The sequence below is a fragment of the Haliaeetus leucocephalus genome, unplaced genomic scaffold (genome assembly GCF_000737465.1).
Source record: "Haliaeetus leucocephalus isolate CR32 unplaced genomic scaffold, Haliaeetus_leucocephalus-4.0 Scaffold138, whole genome shotgun sequence".
In the NCBI taxonomy this organism is placed as follows: Eukaryota; Metazoa; Chordata; class Aves; order Accipitriformes; family Accipitridae; genus Haliaeetus; species Haliaeetus leucocephalus.
In genome coordinates this window covers 2,183,671-2,208,039 of record NW_010972574.1, presented here as the reverse complement: position 1 = coordinate 2,208,039, position 24,369 = coordinate 2,183,671, and the positions used below count along the sequence as shown (strand labels likewise).

At 41.9% G+C, this 24,369-nt stretch overlaps 1 protein-coding gene across 1 annotated transcript in view; it reads left to right on the top strand.

The window, feature by feature from the left end:
* LDLRAD3 (low density lipoprotein receptor class A domain containing 3) overlaps positions 1–24,369 on the top strand; it is an 85,338-nt gene that overhangs the window by 4,197 nt on the left and 56,772 nt on the right. The window contains exon 2 of the mRNA XM_010586030.1: positions 6,498–6,644. Within this exon, the coding sequence (XP_010584332.1) occupies positions 6,498–6,644 (147 nt within the window). The remainder of the gene's footprint in view (positions 1–6,497; positions 6,645–24,369) is intronic.

Genomic DNA, 24,369 nt, shown 5'->3' with positions numbered 1-24,369 from the left:
GTAGGATCTGGGCATGATGTAGATGGTATAGAATAAGGGGTAGATAATGTCCTGGGTTCAGCTGGGGTAGAGTTAATTTTCACAGGAACCTGGGAGGGGGCACAGCCAGGACAGCTGACTTGAACTAGCTAAAGAGCTATTCCATACCGTGTGCCATCATGCTCAGTATAGAACTGGGGAGCAGACTGGGGGAGGCTCTTGGCTTTCGGTGGGGAAGTGGCGGAGCGTTGGGTTCCAGGTGGTGAGCAGTTGCACTGTGCATCACTCATTTTGTATATTCTTTTATTACTACTGTTGTTGTTGTAGCTTCTCTTCTTGTGTTGCCCCAGTAAATTGTCCTTATCTCAAACCTCGAGGTTCCCGTTTTTTTTTTTTCTTTTCTCCTTTCTGACTCTCCTCCCCATCCCACTGGAGCGGGGTAGGAGGAGTGAGCGAGCGGCTGCATGGTCCTTTGTTACAGGCTGGGCTCAAACCACAACAGGGTGATAACAAAGGTGTTTATTTAAGAGATGGAAAGTAAACTTAGCCCTCATTAGTCTACTTTCCTTACCTGTTTGGTGCTGTTAATGGGCAATCTTTTTATGCCCTACATACTTGCATTCGGTATGGGACCTTCCTTGTAAGAACTAGTGCCCAGTTTTCATTTTAACAATGGGCAAAATGTAGTAAAGAGGTTGACTTAAGTTTGTTGCCACAGACTCTTTGGGTGGCTGCAGGAGTCCTGACTTTGATGTTCTCTCATAAGCACAAACTGACTCTGCCTTCTGTTTCAGTACAGTGAGTGTTAAGCCAAGTCTACCTTAATTCCACTGGTATCTTGCTGACAGCATACTTTTATTGCCAGTGAAATTTATGCATGCACATGTTAAACTGAAGTTTATAAGCAAAGCATAACGTTTGGAGTGTCTTCATGCTCAGCTTTTGAATTCTTCTAGGTACATCATCTGCATTAGTAGATGTCTGTAAAGTAGATGTGGAGTGAGTCAGATGCTTCATGTCAACATAAAGAAGTATGGTAAGATAAATCTGTCCTTATTGGCTGATTACAGGTGCAACTGGACCTGAATGTAAACATTTGTAAGTAGTTTTGCAGTCTCTGAGGAATCAAATCTTCTAATATCCTACCAGTCACTTAGCACTGCTTATTTGCTATCTTCTAAGATGACGGAGGAAGATCAAAAAGTGTTTGTTCAAGTCTGCCATTATTGCTCGCTTTTCTTTAGTTGTGATGTGTTTTGCTGGTGAGCAAATATTGGCAGGTATGTCTTTTTGATGCAATCTGGCTGCAAATTCCAGCTACTGAGTTGTTCTATCCCTCTCCTTTTGTTTTCACAACACACTGCAGATTTTGGTAGAATGAGAACAGATTTCTGTTGTGCTGAAATCAAACCTGGTGTGTATTTATACATGGCAAGGGGATAAGCAGAAAGAAAGAATGAATTTATTCACGTATGGAGCATACTGTGTGCATTGTGTGATGGGAAAGTATCATGAGTACTCCTTTGGTCTCACAGCTACATACCAGCCTGGATCAAAATAATTCTCTTCACATTTGAAAAACTTTAAGCAGTGATCCATCGAAAGTATCCAGTGAACATCCCAGGTTTCCCACAAAAGACATGCGAAAGGTTTGGCAGTGAAGAGTTCATGCTTCATCCTTGGTGATAGATCTCTTTGCAAAGAGGCTGAAGTTCTTGGCATTGTTCCTGAGGGTGTTGAACACGTTAAGTGTCAAGTGTTTCTTCCCCAAAACCTCCTTGGGCAGGGTGACTGTCTACTCTTACTGATTACATTTTCTGATACAGAGACAGCAGTGTTATCAGTAGTGATCTGTTCTGTAACATGCATGGTTCTCTGGAATGCTTTCAGGTAAAGGTTTTTTTGTGAAAGATATCCTTGACTTGGTTTCTCAATACAGTGTGAAGTGCTCAGTATGACTTATCCTTTTATTTACTTTTCCCTGATTCTTTTTCAGTGAGTATTAAATATTTAGATGCTAACATTTTTGGAAGTGGCTGCTAAAACAGATTGACTTTCCTTACTCAGTCCCCTTCTAAGTGAAACACGAGTCCCTTTTTTTATTCAGCCCAGATGGTATACTTCTTAAAGTGAGCAATGTGTTGCAGTGAAAATGGACTGCTTCTTTCCCCTTCTTCCCTTCCTCCTTTACTTAAAGTCCGTATAGCTCATATTTGGGTTGAATTCAAAATTAGTCAAAGAGGCTGCAGGGTAAATATGTCAACTATTGGAAAGCCAGCTTGAAGGAATTTCTGCCCCTGCCAACAGGTGGTATAGCAAGTTGGCTGCACAAAACCTGACATCTGTATGGACCTTATTAGAAAAACAGACAAGATGATCTAGTTTGGTCCTTTCCATGTCGTGAATTGTGTGTGTCTGTAACACTGCTCCTCCTCGTGTGCATGCACAGAGCCCCCTGAGTCATGCAGCGGGCTGTGTGCTAAGTGGGCAGGAACATCGCATTCCTCAGGGTTGGGAGGCGATGACTGCACTGAGGATTTCTTTGAGGGTTTTTACATCCGATAGAGGAGACTTGCAAAGTGAAGGAAGGAAAAGGAGCAATATTATTTAAAACAGTTCCACATGTGCAATTGTTTTGACAGTTCTTTATCCACCAATGGATTTTTTGGAGATGGAGTAATGTACGTAACAAGTTCCTGGATGCATTGACTATGGCTCTCAAATTTCTGTCTGTAACCTGCAGCTCTCTTTAGCAGCTGATGAAGGCCATGTATTAAGTGAAATAGCTGTTGCTTTGAAATTGGATTGAGTCAGAGTTCCGTGTTCCCATTCTGCAGCAGAGCTTGCGTAGGGCTGTTGGCAAGTAACTTGATCTGCCAGTATCTTTTGTTTCCTGTTTGGTGAAAAGGGTAGTAATACATCCTTGCTTTAGAAGAACATTGAGGATAAATTTATTGTATGGCAAAGGTAATCCTATAAACAAATAACTTGCTGGGTAAAAAATAAAATCTGGTATCTGTTCCTGGAATGCTGCTTCAATTCAGTAGGGTAGAAGTATAGCTTTTATTTAAAGGAGTTGTTAAAAGTAACAGGGACTTGAGAGCTTTTTTCAGGTGGTTTTTTCTTGGTTTGTGGCTTTTGCTTTTTGTAACTCTAAAAATTTCTTGAATGATTTGGCTTGGTCTAAGTGTTTTCATTAAAGAAGCATCGAGATCATGGGTAAAGCTTTTCAGGCAAGATAACAGCATTAGATCTGACAGGAGCTGAACTGCGGTTATTCTGTACAGGAGGTGTTAAAGGTATCCAGTTATCATGTTTTCTCAGGAACACTGTGGTGCTTAGGGGCTAGAAGACAGTTCTGTACTTAGGGCAGGTAGCTGTCATTCTTAACTAGCTACTTGCCCAAGTCTAGGAGAGGTCTCACTTAAGTGTTGACAGCAGGATTTTTTGTCCTGAATAGGTGCAGCTTCCGTGTGGAAGTGGAGTAGGTTGGATGCAAGATGTAAAAATGAGGTTAGACAAGAAGGTAGCGCAGAGCAACAGAGAGAGATGCCACGAGAATGACACCTTTTTGATGTTGCTGCCTAAATTTGTACTGCCTAGGTGCTTAGGTTCTGAGAGCAAAAGCCTTGGTAATTCCTAGTTCTCTTGTCAAGCTTGAAATAACTCTGGTTTACATCAGAGACTTATTCTTAGCCAGGACATTTCAGTTTTCTAATATTTGAGACCTTGTAAATTCTCTCTAATAAAAGGTATGACAACTACCAGGAAAGTCTTACCATGGTCCCATACTGACCTGAAAGCTATTTCATGGGGTGAGTGTGGAGAAAGGTGTTAGGTTCTGCTGTTGAAGCTCTTGGATGCTTTATAACAAACTTGAGAACATGGCGTATTGGCTGTACCTTTACACTGCAGAGAATACCCAGGTATCTCATCTGTTTCGTATCTTGATCTGGTGACAGCATGCTGTAGTCTTGTAATACCGCGGTAGGTTTTCTCCAGTTGCCAGCAGAGGTGTTAGCAAACAACTCCAGTGTGTAATAATAGCAGGTTGTGTAATGCTGACAGTTTCACCCTCTGTAGCTGTTGGAGAGTGGTGATTTTGGTTTGGTGATTACTTACTAGGTACAGGTCAATGATACGAAGGCTGATCTGAATGTGTTCAGTCACTGGTTTAAGGAAAAAACCAAACCAAACAAAAAAAAAAACCCCACCCTTGCTGGTTGAACATAGAACTGCAGAACTTAGTTAACAGTGATGCTGTAAGGCTGCACTAGCCCAGGGGTGGCTATCGACAGCGCCGTATCTGTTCAGTGTTTCATGGCAGGACTAGCCGAGGACAAAACGTTCCCATTGCTGGTTCAGATTTAGGGACTCGGGCAAGAAGCAGAGTTGGGTACAGCGTTTCCCCGGGAGCTGTTGGGAGCAGGGAAGGCGCTGCCCGAGCGGGCTGGAGCTGAGCTGCTTCCAGCGTGTTCTAGGCTGCAGCCTTTTGCCATCGCAGCGTAGAGAGCAAAGCCATTCTATCTCGATCGGAAGCACAGTGATGCAGGGAATGAAACTGAAGTTTGGATGAAACTGTTAAAAGCAAAAAGACGTCAAATTGGCAGCTGCAGAGCCTGGCCTTGCTTTTTGCTGGCTCTCGCTTTCTTTCTTTGGCTCTCCTGCTGTAGCATCTTACAGGTGGCTCTGGGTGTGCGGCCAGCGGCTGCGATTGCCCCATCTGCCTCAGAAGACCTTATTTCCACCTTTTTCTGAAATACCTTGTCCTTTAACAGCTCAGGGCAAATTTCCATTGAGGTATCTGTTCTGTGCTGGCAGATTCTCAAAACAACCCCAGGAGAGTCAGCCATTTGCAAGAAAAATTACATTTGAGAGGAATATGTTGTCTGGGGCAGAAGTAGGCATAAAAAAAATACCTCCCTGAAGCATTCCTACCATGTCTTTTGAAACAGTAATGTAAAACATAGCAGTTTTGCCAGCGTCGGGGATGGAGCATTTTGCTACATTGTGGGGGAGGAAGGGAACCATCTGCATTTGGCTGCTTCAGGAGTTTCTGGAAAGCCTCATGCTTAGAGGCTCGTTTTGGCAGCCGAGTTCTCCAAAGATGCCTGTATGGAGCAGGTTCTTCCCTGGGACTGCAGGAACGAGCTAGGAAAGGGTCTTCCCTGAAAGTGCTGATCCGGGGAGCTGTGATCTGCTCTGTGGCCTCTGTAGCGTTGAAGAGTGGGACACTCGCCACGCCGTGTGTATGGAGCTTCTCCTGGCCACGAGAGCTCGGCTGGACTCCAACAGGGGCAGGGAGCAAGCTGGTGTGGGGTGGGCAATGGAGGGCACCGGCTGCAGCTCTGACACTCCCCCAGGGTGCCAAAAATCAGGCAGTTATCCTCAAAATGGGTAAATGACAGGTAAATGATTAAGCTGCGCATTAACTTAATTCGTTCTTCCCGGTTTTGAACCGTGAAGATATGTGGGCAGGCAAGGGGGGGCATATATTTGTGACACCTCCACCCTTATGTGGGGAGGTTTGTACTTCTCTTTTTTGCCTGGTCAAGTGCATGTTGCCTAGGACTAGCCTGGAATGTGACAGAGGAAGACGAGGGGAAGGATGTTCTTTCTCTCACCCTCTGCCTTGTCTTGCAGCTTCCCCCCGGCTCGACAACATGACATGCCATTTTGGTGCTTATTAAAACCGTTGGGTATCATTATCTTCCTTCACTAAAGTTTGTGTTTCTGTGATATCTGCATTCCAAAAACAATGCACAAAGCGGGAAACATGGTAGATTAAAATGGCTGACTAGAGCTGTGTTTAACCTTGAAGGCAAATCTCTAGATTTCCCTCCTGCACGGTTCTCTTGATCTCCAGTATTCTGCCACTAAACCCCCTCCACTTGGCAGACTCTTAGTGTGCCAGCTGCCTTACTAGCCTGTGGACAGATGTGTGCCAGGAGACTATATTAGCACCAAGAAGCTCAACTCTAACACTGATCAGCACCACTGTGTTTAAAACTTAATTGAAAACCTAGTATGAATTAGTCAACGTGTAACCTAGTTCCTAGCCCTTGGATAGCAACAACAACAAAAAATTATTTTGCGAGCTAAGTACTGATCTGACAAAAGCATGGGAGTATGGAGCTGAGTTCTTGTAGCCTCGTCTGTTTTGCTTGTGTTTAGACAGACCCTGTGGAGAGAGATTTTTATTTTTTTTTAACAAAACTTGCTTTGACCTGAGGATCCATAGAAGGCTGCATGTATGTTCCTAGAAAGAAAATAGCAAGAAAGAAATCTGTAAGATGGGGAGTATGAATGGAGAACAGGTAAAATGATAATTTAGGAAAAAGAAAGTGCTACCAAGTACCATACTCAGGATACTGATGGGGTAATGACAGAATAACCAGGGTCAAGATCCATTTGCCTCATCTTCATTCAACCACTGATAAACAGCTTGCTCAGTGTCTGCTTTTGCTGCTGTTTTTTTAAAATCCCCTGTAAACTTCCCTCTTTTTTGTTTGTTGCAGAGAGCCAACTGTTGCCTGGGAATAACTTCACAAACGAATGCAACATTCCTGGAAACTTCATGTGCAGTAACGGGCGCTGTATCCCAGGGGCCTGGCAGTGTGATGGGCTGCCGGACTGCTTTGATGACAGTGATGAGAAGGAATGCCGTAAGTGACCATTGCTATGACCTTAACATGCGTAATATCACAAGGCTTGGCTAGGTAGTGTTACCAGTGTGTTCTATAGTATGTATGAGGTAAGTAACAAAGCTACTGCCATTTTCTTAATTTAGCTGTTATTAGAAAAAAAAGGAGACCCTTTCTTATTATTTCAGGTCTTTAATGTTCTTCAAATTGTCCAGTATGGCACTTGGCAGAAGGTACCTAAACCCCTATTCACAGATGGATAAATTGAGACAGACTGGACTTACAATTCTTCCAGTGGAAGAGTGATGCTCTGTGATTTTTAGGGATCCTGTGTATACTGCTTCAGCACACTGGCCGAGTGCTATAAGTTGACCTCCACTACCATCAAGACTAGTTCCTTTCATTTCAAAATTGTTAACTGTATCCTGTTAATTTAGTTCTCTCCTGTCAAAATGTAATTCCTAACCCTTTGAAACTTCATACCAACTTTCTGGAAAATAGACCAAATGAATTGGTTAATAATGTTTACATGTTTTAATCCTTCCTACAGAACTTCCCGTTCTACAGAGCTAAAAAATGTCTGATCTGTTTTTCCTCTTTGATTTCATTTTTTTCTTAGCATTAATTAAGCTTTAGTTAATGTTAATCAGCCATTAGTTAGCATGAACCTTTGTAGCCTACACATTTTACCCAGACAGCAAGATTATGCTGCAGCATAACACTATGATTTGAAATCCAGCTGGGAGTGAAAAAACTCTCGAATTTCATGTGATTCTAGAGTGACTGAGAAATTTCTGAGAGGTTACTGCTTTTTGTCTAACCAAAGTTGCTCCTTTACATATATACTTCATGAAGGTTTTCATTAAACTTAAACAGAATAATAAGAAGCTTACCTTTCCCAGGGCACTTCTAAAACATCATTAGCTTCGCTTATGGAGCAGAAGGAAGAAAGAATAGCTTCTTCAAAATTAATGGACTAGAAATACCAACTTTTGTTAAATGCACTTGCTTTTTTAACTCGATGCCTCTTCTTTAACCCCGGTTATAGATCCCTTTTAAAATAAGGGGGCTTTAATAACTGTTGTGGAACTCTCCATACACAGTTCGGCTTTAAGTCAGTGAGCTTTTCTCCCCTTCTAAGGCATTAAAAGTATCTGGATAAAATATCTGATGCTTTGCAGTCTTTATAAAGCATCAGGCTCGTGTTGCAACATTGAAGACAGGTTAATTTATTTTTTTTTCTTACTTAGATTGTAACATCTTGGGAAAGTATGGACATATTGTAAGCATTGATCCTTGTCATGCATGTCTGTTTACACCCTAGCAGAATTTATATTAGTGGGAGCTTTGGCAAGAATAAAAAATATCCAAAGTTCAACCTGTACCTTTCAGTGAGATGTTCCTGATGACAACAGTTGTGTGACTCTCAGGTTCCTCATTACCTGGCTTCTGAATATGCTGCTAGCATGACTTTTGGTGTGCTGTTTCTACTTCTTAAAACAAGCTGAATGCTGGCACTTCTCTGTATTTGTAGGATACAAACCCAGGAGTGTTTTCTGTCTCTAAGAATGTTGTCATCCTTTGCCTTGCATGAATTTTGTTTCACCTGGTACAATTAGAAAATCTTAATCAAGATTTTCTTAATGAAAGCTGGGCCAGGTATTTACCCATGAATCAGTAACAGGAAAATATGCTTTGTGACTCTCTCTTCAAAAATTTCCTTACCAAAATCAGTTGGATCTAGTGAATTGCAGACAGTAATGAACATAGTAACTGACAATAAAATATAAATAGCTGCAAAATGACAATTCATAAAAGTTCTTGTCATGACAGACTCAAATAAACCTCACTGATCTAGGCTATGCTGCAACTATGAATTTAAGTTTCTGCAGAATTGTCCTTTGCTGGGTTTTTTTTTATTTAAATACTTCCAGCCCACTTGATTGGTTAACAGTTTTCTGGATGAGCATCTTTTTGATCCTGCCCAAATTAACAGAGATAATTAGACTGTTCTTTCCTCTTCCTATATATCTATCTGCTATCTAAGCACCTTCATAAATGTAAAATTAGCATGGAAAAGAGGCAACGGGGAGAGCAAGCGATTCATATCCTGTGCTGGCCTGCTGTTAGCAGGTCAGATAAGCCAAAACAGAATGGAGATAGTGCTCATTTGAATCTCCAAACAAAAAATTAATATTCGTGCAAAAAATGTTCTGTAACGCATCCAGAGAGCTTCAGGCTGTCTGTTCGGCACCTCCATCCTCTCCATTTTGGTAGGCAGCTTTTAACTCTGTGTATGCTGCCATGAGAAGCATGTCTAATGAACCAGCCACTGGGGGTGGGTTGCTGAATATGCTTGTGTAGCTACGGTCTGTGCACCATGGCAGAGACATGGGATGTGAGAGGAGTCACTGGGGGAAAGAATTACAGCATTAGTAAGGAGACTGGGATGGTTTTGTGTTGGTAGCTGTTGGCTTATGTCTGAATTGAGGAAGTTTGGCTTACTGTCTGAAGGATGGGTGATTCCTTCTAACCCAAGAAACATCCCCTTTTGAATCCTGCTGAGCACCGAGCCTTGGTGATGGCTTCAGAGGAACAATTTCAGTCACTTACGTATGTGAGTATATACATAAAGTGTGTGTAGCTAAAAAAGTTTGGTTTACTCTCTTGATGAATTTTGGAAATGGTCCCATTCTTACAGTGTACTGTTACGGTGTTACTGACCAGTCTTCTACATCAGAAACTAATAAAAATTTAGATAGGCTTATACAGCCCAAATCTGGTGTTAGAGGAGTTCTTAGCTCAGAGTTCAGGCATTGAAAGGCAGCCCTGGTGTCTTAATCTGAGAAGGGCAAAGGAAGAAGAAAAATCACTTGTCTCTTCTCCCCCCTCCAGCTTGTGTCAATCTGTAGAGATAGGCTCCTAGTTTACTTCAGGCTGGAAAGGCTTCTGGAGGTCGTTTGGTCCAGCTGCCTGCTCAGAGCAGGGCTAACTTGGACCAGGGTTGCTCAGGGCCTCGTCTGGTTAAGTTTTGCACATTTCCAAGGATGGAGAGTCCACAGCCCCACTGGGCACCTGTTCCAGGGTTTGAATATGGGTACATGATCAGTCTCCAGTGATGAGATAGGAGCTGTACCAAACAATTTTTAAGGATGTGCAGTGCAATTAACATTCAGGTCCTCTGGCCTTAGTGTGTGGGAGAGGGGAATCTAGGAGCCCAGGAATTGTTCTTGTCTGCAGAAACAGCAGCTGCAAACTAAGAACAGCTGACATTCAAAACGTGTAAGCGTGCGCGTCGCATCTGGTTGTGTCATTGTACCAGTTTGTGTTGTGTTACTTGTGTCAGGCAGCTCCAGGGAGGACAGCCATGCTTGAAAGTGTCATGCTAGCATCGCAAGGGTGGGAGCGTGTGTGTATGTATAGATATAAAACTTTTTAATTTTTTTAATTGTTTTAGGCTAGGCTTTGTTACCTTCCTCCTATCAGAATAGGGCTCTACTTACTAAAACTTACCTTGCAGCAGTCCTTTGTTTTCTGCTGTGATGTTGCTTTGCATTAGCTGAGCTGTTGATAGTGAAGACAAAGCCATAGGAGTTGCATTAGCAGCATGAGATGGCTGAGTTCCCAGTGTGTTACTACTGAGCCGTACTTTAAGCTGCTTTGTCTGCGATTCCTCATCGACTAACTAGTTCGCTTTGAAAGGCTTAAACCTCGCTTTAAAGTGTTTGTGTGTGACTAGGAGTTTGGTTACAGGATTCACTTGGTACTGTGGACTGGTTTTTCTGTGAATACCAGTATGCTGTGTTTTGGCGTGCCCACTGAGGAAGTTTCATGCACGTGTGTGTGTGGTTATGTGCAAAGTCTGTTCTCTTTCGTTTGGATTGCCTGACATTTGAACATGGATGTCCAGCAATATTTTATCAATTCCGTTGCTGTAGTATCTCATCCTGTCTGTCCCCCTTCAAACAGGAACACTTACAACTCAGTCCAGTTCTCATTTTCTGTGGCCAGTGAGTAAAAAGTGCCGGTCTGGGTGAGGGGAGGAAATAAGATGCAAAGCAGAATTACCTGCACCTTGTCCATGCATGTCTTATCTCTTCCCTCTCTTCCTTTTGTCCTTTTTTTGTCTCCTGCTCTTCAGGACCATCTCTGTTAACTATGTCACTTTGGTTGTGGGCTTTCCCTTCGTCTCCCACGCTTGCCAGAATCCATACATACCATCTGTCCTCTTCCTTGCTTCCTCTGTGCCCTGACCCGTGATCCCTTTAACACTTCCCGTGCCAGCTGTCTGTATGCTGTTTAGTACGCAGAACAATTCTCGTACTCTTGCCTTCTGTTGTGGCGGTGTGATGACAGAAGAATTTTACCTGGTTTTATGTGGGGAGGAGGGTTGAGAAAAGGCATAAGAGGGAGGGAATAAGCTGAGACGGTGACTTCTCATTGTCATAAATAAGGACTGCTTCTCCTTGAAGCTGAGTATCTCTTTGGCTCTTCCTCTAAGCCACTAATTGAGCTTGAAAAAGAATTAATTGACCATAGCAGTGTAAATGTTTTGTGAGTATTTCCAGTAGTTTGAGTAATTTGAGTCTGAGTAATCTGCTATCATCAGTGTATCTCCCCAAATGGTGAACCCTTTTGTAGCTCATTCCCCCGCCTCTGCTGGTTCTTGTCTGTTGGATTGCTCATCAGCCTGTGTATTCCAGCATCTGTCATGTAGGTTTCTTTTAAAGTTAGTGGGCTTTTAACTACTGTTTTTTAGCTGTGTAAATGATTTATAATGGAAGCTGAGGCTCCTCTTGACAAATGCAGAGTCTTTACCAACAGGACTTCCCTGTGGAGCTTATAGGTTTTGACTGCGTACCTCCTAAATCCTGCTCTGGTTGCATACCAGGCATATATATACCTGGGGTGAGTACTTGCACTAGTCAAGGTGGGAGACGCATGCTGTCATCCACTCTGTTTTCTGTCTGTTATCAGATATGGAAGATGCAAAATGGCACAAAATAGAGAACCTGAATGGACAGAGCCTAGAAATGTGTGCTTGCATGTTTCAAAACATTTTGAGGTAAATGGATTCTCCTTAGTGCTGACCTTTATACCTGCCTACGCGCTGACATACTCCTTTGGGGCCAAGACCTGCGTCCTGCTGTTGGAAGGATTCTCTCCTTGAGATTAAGAGTACACTAATGTTCTTAGTTAAGCTCATAATTTACTCTGTCATCTTTGTTTCCTCTTCTCTTTCTCTTTGTACATCTTGGTATTAGATTATTAAGGAAAGAACAATATGAACACTGAAAACGGCTTTTGTCAGCTAATGAGCAACAGCTAGTGGAGAGATGGCATGTTGCTGCCTTTGTCAGCTAACGAGCAGCAGATGGTGCAGATTCAGAGCATGGCACATCATCCGTGCTAAGTGCCTGGCATGACAGCAGCCAGAATTAGAGACATACTAAATACCCAGAAGTCTAGATTTTCCTTCATGGCTCTTCTGAGAGCCATTTCTTACATGCCAAGTTTGTGTGTTCAGCTACGAGCAAATAGTGGCACGCAGTGAATACAGTGACTAGCTGTGTTAATACAAGGGCTAAAGAGTGTGGGCTGTGGGCTAGAAAAAAAATCCTATGCAAGGATAGTCTAGGGGTGGTGTGTTCTCATGTTAGGAACTTCTGCCTCATGTGTTTCTGTTTCTAGTTGCCACCATTGCTCATTCAACACAAAGGTAAAGCATGTTTTTGAGTCAATGCTAAAGGCTGTGTGATTGGAGTGTAGAAATGTCTGAGCAACAGGGCATCATCCACGCTCGTAAGAGCATGCTGCCAACACACTTCTGCACTGGCTAGCAAGAGCTGGCCTCTGTAGGAACATCTGGAACTGCAGTAGTAAAAAGATCACTTCATCACCAGCAATCAGACCTTGCTCTGATTGTCCTTCAGACAGAGTCTTTATGAGTGAGACTTCTCCATGGGGGAGAATGTCTTCATTAAGTGAAGTGCTGCATGAAAATGGTCAATTTTAACTAGCATTTCCCAGGCAGGTATTGAAGACACCTGCCAAGTGGGTTTCTACTAAAGGTCAGCTTTATCTCTTGTCAGGCTTGCAGGGAACACCTTGCAGACAGAACTGAAGGGTTTATAATGTTTGCAGTCCTGGGTTGCACTCAGCATGGTGTGGTGAGCCAAGCTTTTCTGGAGTCCCACACCAGTAGGCTAACTCTCATGGCCCTGAATGTTGTGACTCATATTTGGGCAATCTGGGAAACAAATTTAATCCAGGTGTCTAGCAGATCTGGTAAGAGCCTTTCTGTTTCTCTGTCAGGGAATTGAAGCCCTTGGAGCAAGTGCTGAAGCCAGGGTCCTGGTGAAAAATACCCTAGGATCTCCTAGATCTGGTAGTCTGCAGGCTGTAGTGCAAAGATGAAGGCCTGGGAAAACTTAAATTTTCTTTTTATGTTCAATTCCTTAAAAAAGTGTTTTGGAGGGCTTTTATTAATGTGTGGTGGTAGTGTTTTCTCATTGTGTTTTTATGGTTGTAACCGTGCTTCTATTGTTGTTTTTGCAAGCATTTTTAAATGTCTTTGGCAGGTTAGTAGAATAATATTTGAGATAGCGCTGTACTTGCTTGTTCATTGCTGGTATGTTGGCATATTAATCCTTGATTTCATCTTCTTTTATGTGTCTCTTAACCATGTTCTTGGGTTTACCCTGTAGAGTTTGAACTGTGTGTTTATATATAATAAAAATGCCCTATTTTTTCACATTCCATTCTGTGTCTGTCTTTTGTATGTTGTATGTATATTTTCAGTTCCCTGTAATCTGTCTAAATGTGCACAGCATTTTTTATAAATGGTCTATAGTCTCAGAAGACGTTATAAATCTTCTGTTGTCATCAGGAGGTGGACTGAGCAAGTGGTAGATGTGGCACAACTAACCTTGCATCATTCCAAGTGTTTGTGTCTGCACTCTTGCTCTTACTCTTCGTTGACCCTGCACTGGTGGGGAACTAGACTGGATTAGCAATATACTGTAGTTTGAAAATACAGCCCACGATAACCATTTTTAAGTTTCGCCAAGCTTTTGTGCACCTTATTGTTAGGTCTCCCATTTAAATACTACCTACCAGGCGATCGTTTACTGCTCCCTCTGGTGTTCACTTGTGACAGGTTTTACTGTTCAACACGTCCAGGATTTGGAGAGTCTGCAGGAAAGTGTTTGTAACAAACAATTACGCACAGTCGTGGATGAGATACAAAGACTCTCTCACAAGAATTCTAAATGAAACCCACACTCTGTAATTAGCAGCCTGGCTTTCCTAGATTATGTGAAGAATCTTTTCCTGTGCTCTAAAACCTTTCAGCTGGGAAACTGAAACTCTCACAGAACAAAGGCAGGTTAGGTTTTCATCTTCAGGCTGGTACTTCAGGTGCCTTTTGACTGACTTAATTACATCCAGTTTCTGCAGAAGAGGTAGTTTTTGAAGAATTGTATGTATTAAAAGCTTCACAGCATCAGAGGGGTGGAAATTATTTTAAAAAGAAAAAAAGCCCACTGAAACCGAAGTCATGGCTGGGGAAGGTGCCCTGTCATTGGAGAAGCTCTGGAGTGCAAGAATTCCTGCGCTGCCCCGCGCAGCCCGCCGTGGGAAGGAGGAGGATGGAGCGGGGACCCCACCAGCTTCAAACCCATGTCATATGCCTGGAAGCCTCCGATAGGGACTGTCAGACTGCCTTGTCCTGCCCGCTTTGATGCGGGGTAGATTTCAGAAGGCGGCTTTCAGATTTGTTGCCGTTCACTGCTTTAAAAAAAAAAAAAAATAGAAAAAACTCAGGGAGTTTGCCCTCAATCAGGAGCATGCTTTGAGTCTGCTCTACAGGAAGGTCACAAGCCGGAATTATACTCAGGCGTTATTATGTACCATGCTTTTCCCTTTGGAAGTCCCCAAATTAAAATGGAGGTACAGGCAAAATTTACTAATAAATGGTCATTACTATCAACCCAAATTATTCTGGTGACAGTCTCAATTTAGATGTTTGTCCTCGCCTTCCTTACGCTTTGCTGTGAGAGCAGTCAAATTCGTGACTTCCATACTGCTAAGTAACCAGATCTAGCAGCCACTTTAAAAGACAGAGAGGAAAGGTCTTGCAGAGACAATGAGTTCTGCAATCTCTATAAGCTATTTAATGACTGCTTATTATGATAGTACAATTGTTACAGCTGAAGATATTTTGCTTGGGTTTAGCCACTTGGCAGAGTCAGCCTAATAAGTGCCTTTCATGTACAGGAACAAAGGGCACAAAATAACTCCGGCTGCTATCCTTTTAAATACTAGGCTTTAGGCTCAACAAACAGAGCTCAGTGCGCTGCAGAATGAGATGCAGAGTTTTGTTAGTAAGAAATGGCTGCCCAATTCAGAAGGGATTGTCTAAACCAGCCGAGATGTCCTAGAAATGCAGCAGCGGGCCAAGACCCCGGGTAGGACTAATCCTACCCGTCTGTAAAGATTACTGACTTTGAATTGTTTAATATATCAGCGGCCCCCAAAAATGACTCTTAAAGCATTAGTTAAAGCCTGGTGTTAACTAAGGCTAATGCTACAGAAGATGAGGTGCAGGGTGGTATTTTCAAGAGACGCATTCAGATTCCTGGGATTAAGATCCAGCATTGCATACCTGCATCAATTTTTTGGACTGCCCCATCATGTGCAAAGGTGAAGTCATCTCATCTGCTGCAGTCTGTTGCTGCTAGCCAGGTGCACTTTTAGCATTGAGAAGTTTCCCGTGCTGGTTTCTGATAATTTTGGATTCTCTCTTGCTAGTTAACAGCTTATAGTAGGGTGAGCTAAATAGCTGTGAAGTGTGTGTTGTATCAAAGCTCACCACATGTTGGAAAAGATAAATAAGCAAGTAATGAATACTTGCAAGTAAGTGATTTAACAACCTGTCACTTAAAAAAAAAAAAAACAAAAAAACCAAAGGGGTTTTTAAAACCAAAAGGGAACTCCAGCATCAAAATCACTTTGACACATTTGAGGATTTTATCTTACAATTCTAACTCCATTCACAAGTATCAGAGCTGAGCTTGTACTCTAGTTAATCAAATCTATATCCGCTACTTTGGGAAGTGTGGAGTGGCTGTGACATGGCTCAGGGTACTCACCAGAGGATTAGGTGGCTGTGAACTTTGGTCATTGTCTGTGTGCAGTTTTGGAGATGGTGACAAGCCTCTGCTGCAAATGGATGTGTCCAAAGACAGCTGAATGGTTGATACAAATAACCAAGCTAGCTGTCAAATACTGACTGATTAACTCTGCTCTTTGATCCCCCAAGATCATGAAGGAAGACAATACAGGCATGAGGAACAAGATAAAGGCATAGAGATAAATATAAAAGCAGTATGTTAAAATAACTAGTATAATTACAGCAACCTGAATACTTTTAAAATCTGTGTTCCTGCTAAAAATCTATGTGAAATGGTGGAAATGTGGGGCTTGTGGGTTTTTTTGAGAGTATGATCTGGGAATTTAACTCTCCCTATAAACAGGACTAACAGTCTACCTTTGTGGTGCCCTACCTTACACTATATCTCCATCTAGTGCATTTTAAATGTCTGTGGAGAAAGCACAAGTCTGCAAGTAAACCTGTAAGTAGGTAATTTTTATTTTTTTTTAATTAACTACTTGTTGGGGGGGGGGGGATAATATATGGAAGGAGAAAATCTAACAGCAGGGCCAGAACTAAGGAAGAGAGAAACATTCTACTAGAGCTTGCACCGTAGAAGGATCGTGGCAATGAAAAGCTGCAGTCAAAGTAGGTTTTGTGTATTTATGTTAATGGAGTAAGCACTGTCATGTTCTAGGATTCCAGGCTGCCAGGTGTTGTGCGAACAACAATCTTACAAAACTGTACAAAACCAATCTTTAGTGGTCGTGTTCTTATTTATAATCCAGTAATAATTTGCGTAAAAGGCTAGTGAAATTAACACTTTTTTTTCTTTTTCTAAACAACTAGAATATATAGCAGAAAGCTAGGAATTCCTCTATAGAAGTAGTTGTATGTATTCTAGTAGTTGTACGTGTACCCATGGGAGACCTCTGGGTTTCTGTTCACAACTTTTGATCCCTGAGTGCTTTTAAGCCTCCTTCTGTTTTTCTTGCTGCTTCCTGTTATCTCCTTGCTGACCTGGAATATTTGTTGCAGGTAGGTGACAAACATCAGAATTCTTAAGCAAAGCTGAATATTAAACAATGAATGAAATGAGCATCTGCATTAATTGGGAAGAAGCTGTAAGCCAGCTGCTGATCTTTTTGTCACTCACTCAGATGGCTCTCAAACTCAGAATATCAAACTGGAATTAACTCGTTTTCACTCATGATTAAGCAACCAAATACTTAGTAGTTATAATAAGATTTATAATGAAGTGTCCATAGTGAATATTTCATTTGAAGCTCAATTACAGAAATTTACACATGAGTAAGGGCAAGTGCAATAGCTACTTACATTTGATAGCTTTTTATGCAGGGAGATCAAGAGGGTTTGTGGTGCTAATTATTTAATCCTCTTGATGGTCTTCTCTAGATGGGGGTCAGTAAATAGCTTGATTGGAGAGCTTGGAATCAGACAGGTTTAACAGTTGGATGGAATTGGTGGCACAATTGAAATAAAAAGATCAGGTAGCTAGTAGCCCAGGATGGAGTGAGGGATCGTAGCCCATCAGGCACACTGATGTCCTCTGAGGAGGGTTGCCCCTGCTACTAAGTCCCTTAAGGGCAACATTCGGCCCTGCCTGTGTGCATCCTGAGTAACTTAACAACTTTGAAGTTGTGCTTAATTTGTATGGTGTAACAGCTGATTTAGGATTTGTCCTTTTGTATGAGGTTATTGTTCAGGTTGTTTAATGAGTGGTAACTTCTAAAATACTTCTTTTAGTGAGAAATCGCTTTACTGAATGTCAGAAAAAATAAGCTTTTTGTCTGTGCTCTCTTCTGACATCTCATCTGCTTCGTGATGATTTTGAAGGACTGAAACATAGACTTCTAGACCATGAAAGATTACTTTAAGGTGTTACTGTCTGGCAAGAAGTAAAGGCCACTGTCCTATAGTAGTCCAACTCTGAAGTGCTTTCTTTTTCTCCCCCTTTCAAAGCAAGCAGTTTACGCTTCACGGCAGCAGACTCCATTGGCTTTTTTACTTTAGTGTTGTCCTTTCTCTCTTACTGTAAACTATAGTGTAAATATTGCCTGCGTAAGTGGGTGATATTTTACTGTGTTGGAGGCAACCTCTGACATTTCCTATGGGGCTAATTTCACTACTTTAAAAAAAAAAAAAATTGCTGCCTTTAAAATAAAGTACTTTTTAGGCTCTGCTTTCTTTGAGTTTACATTAGCAGTTTATGACTAGCAACTCTTTCACCTGAGTGGTTAAACAGGGAGCAAAGGTAAGAGTGATCCAAGGGCTTTTTGTGGGTGCAATGAGTGTTCTGCAGTTGGCTGTGTTTTGGATCAAAACTCATTGAAATAAATAGTTGCCTTGTCTTGAATTGGAGAACTTCTGGCATAGTAGGCTGTTGGGTGGATTTTACACTGGCAATAGTAGTCAAGTGCTAGCTTTTTTCTAGATAGGAAAAAGCAAGCAGGGGAAGTGAAACTTCTGCATCATTCTGCCAGACAGCCCTGTTGAAGAGCTCTGTGAGCCAACAAATGATGCATTTGCCTTCAATGCTGAGGCAGCTGAATGACTGGTAGCACGGGTTGCAGCGGCTTTCCCACTGGGAACTGAACTGAGAATACTGTAGGGTCCAAACAGCAATTAACTAACCCAAAGTTACTGTTAGTATTAACTGGGCTAGGGTTTATATCAGTTCTTGGGGTGAAAGGGATCGTATCCTGGTGCCATCCTGCTTGTGTTACACGGTGTTGTAAAATTGATCCTTCTCTTCTTTGTAAATTGAGGTTAAAACCTGTTTTTCAAAGAGCAGGGACAAGTTGAAAAGATGGCTACCTTTAACTCCTTCGTGTAGAGTCTTTACTGAAATGCTGTGCCTGGCCACGCATGGATCAAGAGAGACTGGATTTACGGTGCTGTCTGATGTGGCTGTGGCACCTCTCAGTGTAAATTAACAACAGCAGAGAAGTTTAAGGTGGTTCATTATCAGAGTCAGGAAAATACCTGTGGCTCTGCAATAATGCAGCATCTGCACACAACAGTTTCTGTCTGGAGAGTTGTTCTTGTCGCATGCAAGTAATCAAGTTTTGATTAGCTGAATAAATCATCATCTGTTGTTGGATTGAGATGTGTGGGTGTGAAGCAGCATAAAGTTATTTTGCCTGATTGCTACCTGGAGGGGTTCTAAGGCAACAATCTGAGTTCAAAGATGCTTACGCTGAAATACTGTGCAGTTTACTTCTGGCTGCAGGTTGTCACAAAATGTCTGCTGTTGGATCTGCTACATCCCATTTCCCCCACTCCAGATTGCAAAATAACAGAAATATTTCAAAATAGAACTGTTTGTAGAGTTAAAAGAAGGAAATGTGCTTGTTCTAGTGGCCGCATCATGTGGGGTGCTTGTTGTGTGCTATCTTTGCATCTGTTGCGTGCAATAAGCAGTGCCTAGTTCGCTGTAAGGAGGAGTGAAATGCTGGAGGTGTGGACTACCTGGCTCAACAATAGCGATCCAGTCAGAAAGTTTCTTCCCTAAAGTTTCATTAGCAAGACTTGTGTACTGGCTTCTGTAAGAGAAACTCAACCTGTCATAAATGTATGATGTCTCCTCTTTAAGCATTGTGTCATTATAGTGGGGCACAGCTCTAATATTTTACTGTGATACCTAAACAGTAGGTTGGTATCTACTTACAATTACATATGACAAATTTTTTTTCCAAGAAGCTGAGCCATGCCATCTTGTCCTGAAGGACTGAAACATAGACTTCTAGACCATGAAAGATTACTTTAAGGCGTTACTGTCTGGCAAGAAGTAAAGGCCACTGTCCTATAGTAGTCCAACTCTGAAGTGCTTTCTTTTTTTCCCCCTTTCAAAGCAAGCAGTTTACGCTTCACGGCAGCAGACTCCATTGGCTTTTTTACTTTAGTGTTGTCCTTTCTCTCTTACTGTAAACTATAGTGTAAATATTGCCTGCGTAAGTGGGTGATATTTTACTGTGTTGGAGGCAACCTGTTACTTATTACTCAAACCTGTATTCCACAACTGCACTTTATTTGCTGATAATTATAGAAGACATTTGATGTCTTTGTTGCTCTATCTATGGAAATAGAACTCATCTGTACATCACAGAAGATCTGTTGTAACCTTCTAGTTGGGTTTTAAGTCCTTGTAGCCAAGTCAAGTGTGTCGGAATTACTTTTATACAAGGGGGTATCTATATACAGTATAAGGTTTTATACAGTATATGCCAAATCTGATTTTTTTTTTTTCCCCTGCTGTTGTTCATCTCTGCTGAGAAATAATAAAATGGATTATAGTTTTTGAAAAATTGTGCTGTTTCGCACTTGGTACCCTAAAGATAGCAAAATGTTTTTCTGTTAATGCTGTAGAGCCATGCCTGCAAACTGTCACATCTTCAGCAGAATGTACAACTGGTCCTGATGGGAAGTTACTATTTTTTTAGAGCCTTAAAAGAAGGGGGTGGGAGGATCGGTTTCTGCATAGCATAAGGAGCAACTTCACACGCTCACACATAAAACTGCCAAAATAGTTTTCTTGAACTTAAGTAAACCAACCTGGCGGGAACATTTGGCAAGCTTATATTGTGGCCAGCAGTTCTCTGCCACCATCTTCACCACTTGCTTCACGTTTGAATTTTAAGAGGCGAGAAGAATATTTTAGCGAAGAGCAATTTCTTCCCATGGCTAATGGAGTCAGAGGAGGCTCCTCCAGTGCATGGTAGTTCACCGACACCTCTTTCTAAATACCATGGCAATTCACTTTTGTGTAGTGTAAATACAGGTTCATGTTAATGTTTCAGTCCTGGATTGCTTTTGCCATGACTAGGTAAGAAATGAAGAGTGGAGCTGGAGTGAATTGATCCTTTTCTGCCATAGGTTCACATATTGGTTGAATGTCAGGTTATTTGGGGTGGGTTTTGTACTTGCTATATTTCTGCAATTGGATCCAGGCTGGATCTGCTATTTGAGTGGCCTTTCTTTAGACACAGGTTTGTAAATTGCCGTGTGATTTCCTTCAAGTGTGTCCGTCAGTCCTTACCCCTTCCCCTCCACCGTGTGTTCTCTCAGTTCTTAGGTTCTGGAGACCTAGGCTCGGGAGGACTTGCCAGTTCCTTCAAAAATAATCAACTACTCCCTTCCCTTTAGCTGGTTATAACACCAAGGCTAAATAAGGTCAGATGATCCACACGAGTCCGTGTCCTTTTTCACTTCTCTTTTGTCATTTCCTGATAGCCCAATAATTTTTTATTACCCTGAGCCCATTTCAGCCAAATGCAACAGAAGGATATAGATTGCAAAGATAACAATGTCCTTGAAAGCTTATCAAGGCTGAAGTCACTGAAGGAGCCATATAGGTAGCTGCTGTTAATAAACATAAAGCTTCTCACATACAGATCTGCCTAAAAACTTGAGACCTGTGCAGTAGAAGAGACAATGATGAGCAGAGGAGAAGGAACCCTTTTTCGTAACAGTCCTGTAATGGGAGTAGGAATTGCAGAGGAGTGCTGTGAATAGTGCAGCACATGACTTTGAATCTGCTACAGGTGGTCGTGATCCTGGTATGCATATCTGTTACTTGTGAGGGTGCCGAAGACCTGAAGAAAATGGATTGCCCCTTCATGTTAAGGGTATCTCCAGAGATCTTTGCAGAATGGGAAGGTGCATTTCTGCTCAGGAAGAAATGATTGTGAACTTTGTGAGCAATGACCAAACAACACTTGCTTGAAAACCTTGGGAAAACGGTGCCAGAGGACAAAAAGGATGTCAAATAGAAAATAAAGCAGAAATTCCCCAGTGGAGTTCTCCAGAGTCAGGGGACGTGGCTTGGAATAAGTCAGCACTGGTTTCTCATTTTTCCTACATTTATGCCCAGCATATGAGAAACACATTTTGTGTCTGGAATTGGAACTTGGAAAACTGAGTTAGTTCTGTTTGGGAGTGAGACTTGTGTCTAGTAAATGGCTAGCTGTGTGACTAGTGAATCACTATGGTGTTTGAAATGCTCTTTTATCTTTCCGGGGTGTCTAATGTAAATGTAAGTTTGAATTGGGATTGGTTTGTGTATGTATCATGCCTGGTGCAAATAAGGAGAATTGCATTTGGGTTTTGTTTGTTGTTTTTTCCCTCCCTTGAGTTTAAAACAATCCAAAAATCAGTGGACTATGTAAAAGGGAAACTTAGAGATAACTTGAAGGTGTTTAGTTTCTTGTTTGTTTTTGGTCTGTGGTTACTGGTATGTGCTCTTTCAATAAACAGTTATGCTAAACCAGAATTTTCTTGTTCTCTGGCTGCTGTTTCAAGAGAAGGAGGAGATAGGAAAAGGTCTGGGGAGAAAATGTTGAACTAAACTTTATAGAGCTATCTAAGTAATTAAATCATTGTTCCGAGTGGCTTCTCCCTCTTTTTGATGGGGTATTGGGATGCTTTGGACAGAAGAAAGAGTGCATTTTCCAAAAACTCAACTTTGTTCTCAGTCATTCCAGCACCTTTTCCCCCCAGAAGTGGTCAAACATTAAATATTGCTCATGGCTTTACTGCGGTAGCTCCAGGTAATGGCCCAGATGTGCTTTGGGCTGCCTGAAACGGAGCTCTCGCAGAATTCGCCACTGCTTGTAGCTCTGGTCAGGAAAGTGCAGGCACGTGACTTCTGCTCTTCACAGGGCCGGAGGCTCAGGTTTTGATGATTTGCAGCCTGAAGTCGGTCTGGAAGAGGAAGGCTGTAAGAATAAGAGATGGTCCATATTAGACATGTTAAAAGTAAATGATTTTGAAGTCTTAATTTGGCAGGATTTTCAGGGAAGGCAAAGGGGCAGCTCTGAATATGATTTGCCAGAAAGTTGGTAGTCTCTGAGTTCAGACCCCACATGACTGAAGTAAACCTGCTTGAAGAAATGGGATCCAGTAGATGTTAACAGGGGCAAAACCACAGTCACTTCCCCCTTTTCTTATTTCTTTTCCCTCTCCTCTTCTTGAAAGTGTTCTAGCTCAAAATACATCTCTAAAAAAGGAAGCTGTCCACAGGCAGTTATTTGGTCCGAGGGATGTAAATGCACTGCATGGTTTCCAAAAGATGTTAGCTTTTTAGAAAAAGAAAAACAACAACAAAAACATAACATGTGAAGCATTGGACACCTCTTCACATACGCGTATGATTACCACACGCTCCCAGCAGCAGCTTGCTTGGCTGGTTCGTGTGCTGAATATTGGTCAAATGCTAATACAGACCGCTTGCTTCAGTGGCGGTCTGGGAATCTGTGGCTGAGGTGTTTGTTTTGCTGCTTTTGTTTAAAGACCAAGGGTATGGTACTGCCTCAAACCTTGTGGTTACCGAATTACTTAGCTGAGATCAGTCTGCCTCAAAACTCTTAACACAGAAATTGCTCTTTGAAGTTGTGTGAAGAATTGCAGGGGCTCGAATGTCTTGGCTGAGGGTTTTCCATTGCCGGTGGTGTTAAGCACGGCAGCTAGTTCAGGGTAATTTATCACCTGTTTTTCTACAAAGTAATGTTTCACTTTTTTTTTTCCCCCAAGTGAACCTTGGATACTCTTCAGAAAAAGTGGTAGTTAAATATGTGAAATTCGGTGATACATCCTATTTTACACTTCATAATTCTAACTGAAAACTACTGGTGTAATACAGAAAAACATGTAAGAGGAACTGCAGGAATTTGCTTTTGGAGGACACTAAATCAAGTGAGAGTTACTGTAGCTGTGGTTTAAAACAGTTTATATGCACTCTGCATATAACTTCCTTCTTCTGAAGGAAGATGGCTTTGCTACAGCTGCACTTAGTTTTTAAGCCTGGAAGAGATGATTCCTTCCAAATTAATGCTGAAGCTGTTTGTCCCTACTGAATATACTTTTCTTTTTTTTGTCTATACTCCAGTTGTCTCTGACCTTGTCCTAGCCTTATAAAACTGTGCAGGTTGGCGTATTGATGTGCCATATGGCTACATAAAAAGACTGCCTGTTGCTGTGATCTCCAGATCTGTCACATCTCAAAACCTGGGAGTTGTAAATGCATATTGTAGATTTGGTGTAGGAGTAGGAAACATTTACTCAAAAGGCCCACAAGTTATGGAGCTGGCTTCTTTTCTGGTGTTCTCCCATCAATGGTCTGTGCATGGTATTACTGCGTGTTTGCATTGCACCGTACACACCTTCCTGCAGTTATCAGCATGCTCTTCCCACAGTGACTGGCTTTGCTTTAGAGTGGACTTTCTGGAGAGTTTAGCATCCTATGATGTGGTCCATCATGTCCTGTGCTAATTTGAAAAAGCAAAAGGGAGAAAAAAAAATCTAACCACATGTCTCATTAAATTGGTTTTTTACTTGGGAGTTGCTTTGTTCCAGGCTGGTGATACTACAAGACTTAACTGGTGCTTGCCTTGAGCATTGTGGTGGAAGAATCTGCATCACTCTAGCTGAGGGCAGTGTTCTCTTCTTGCTGTGGAGAGTTGCTGTGCAGTGAAGTACTTGAGATCATAATGAGATTCTGTAATCATTTGTTAAACCCATTTTGATGCTATTGTTAGTATTTCGTGTTATACGAGTAGCTGTGCTGGTACTATG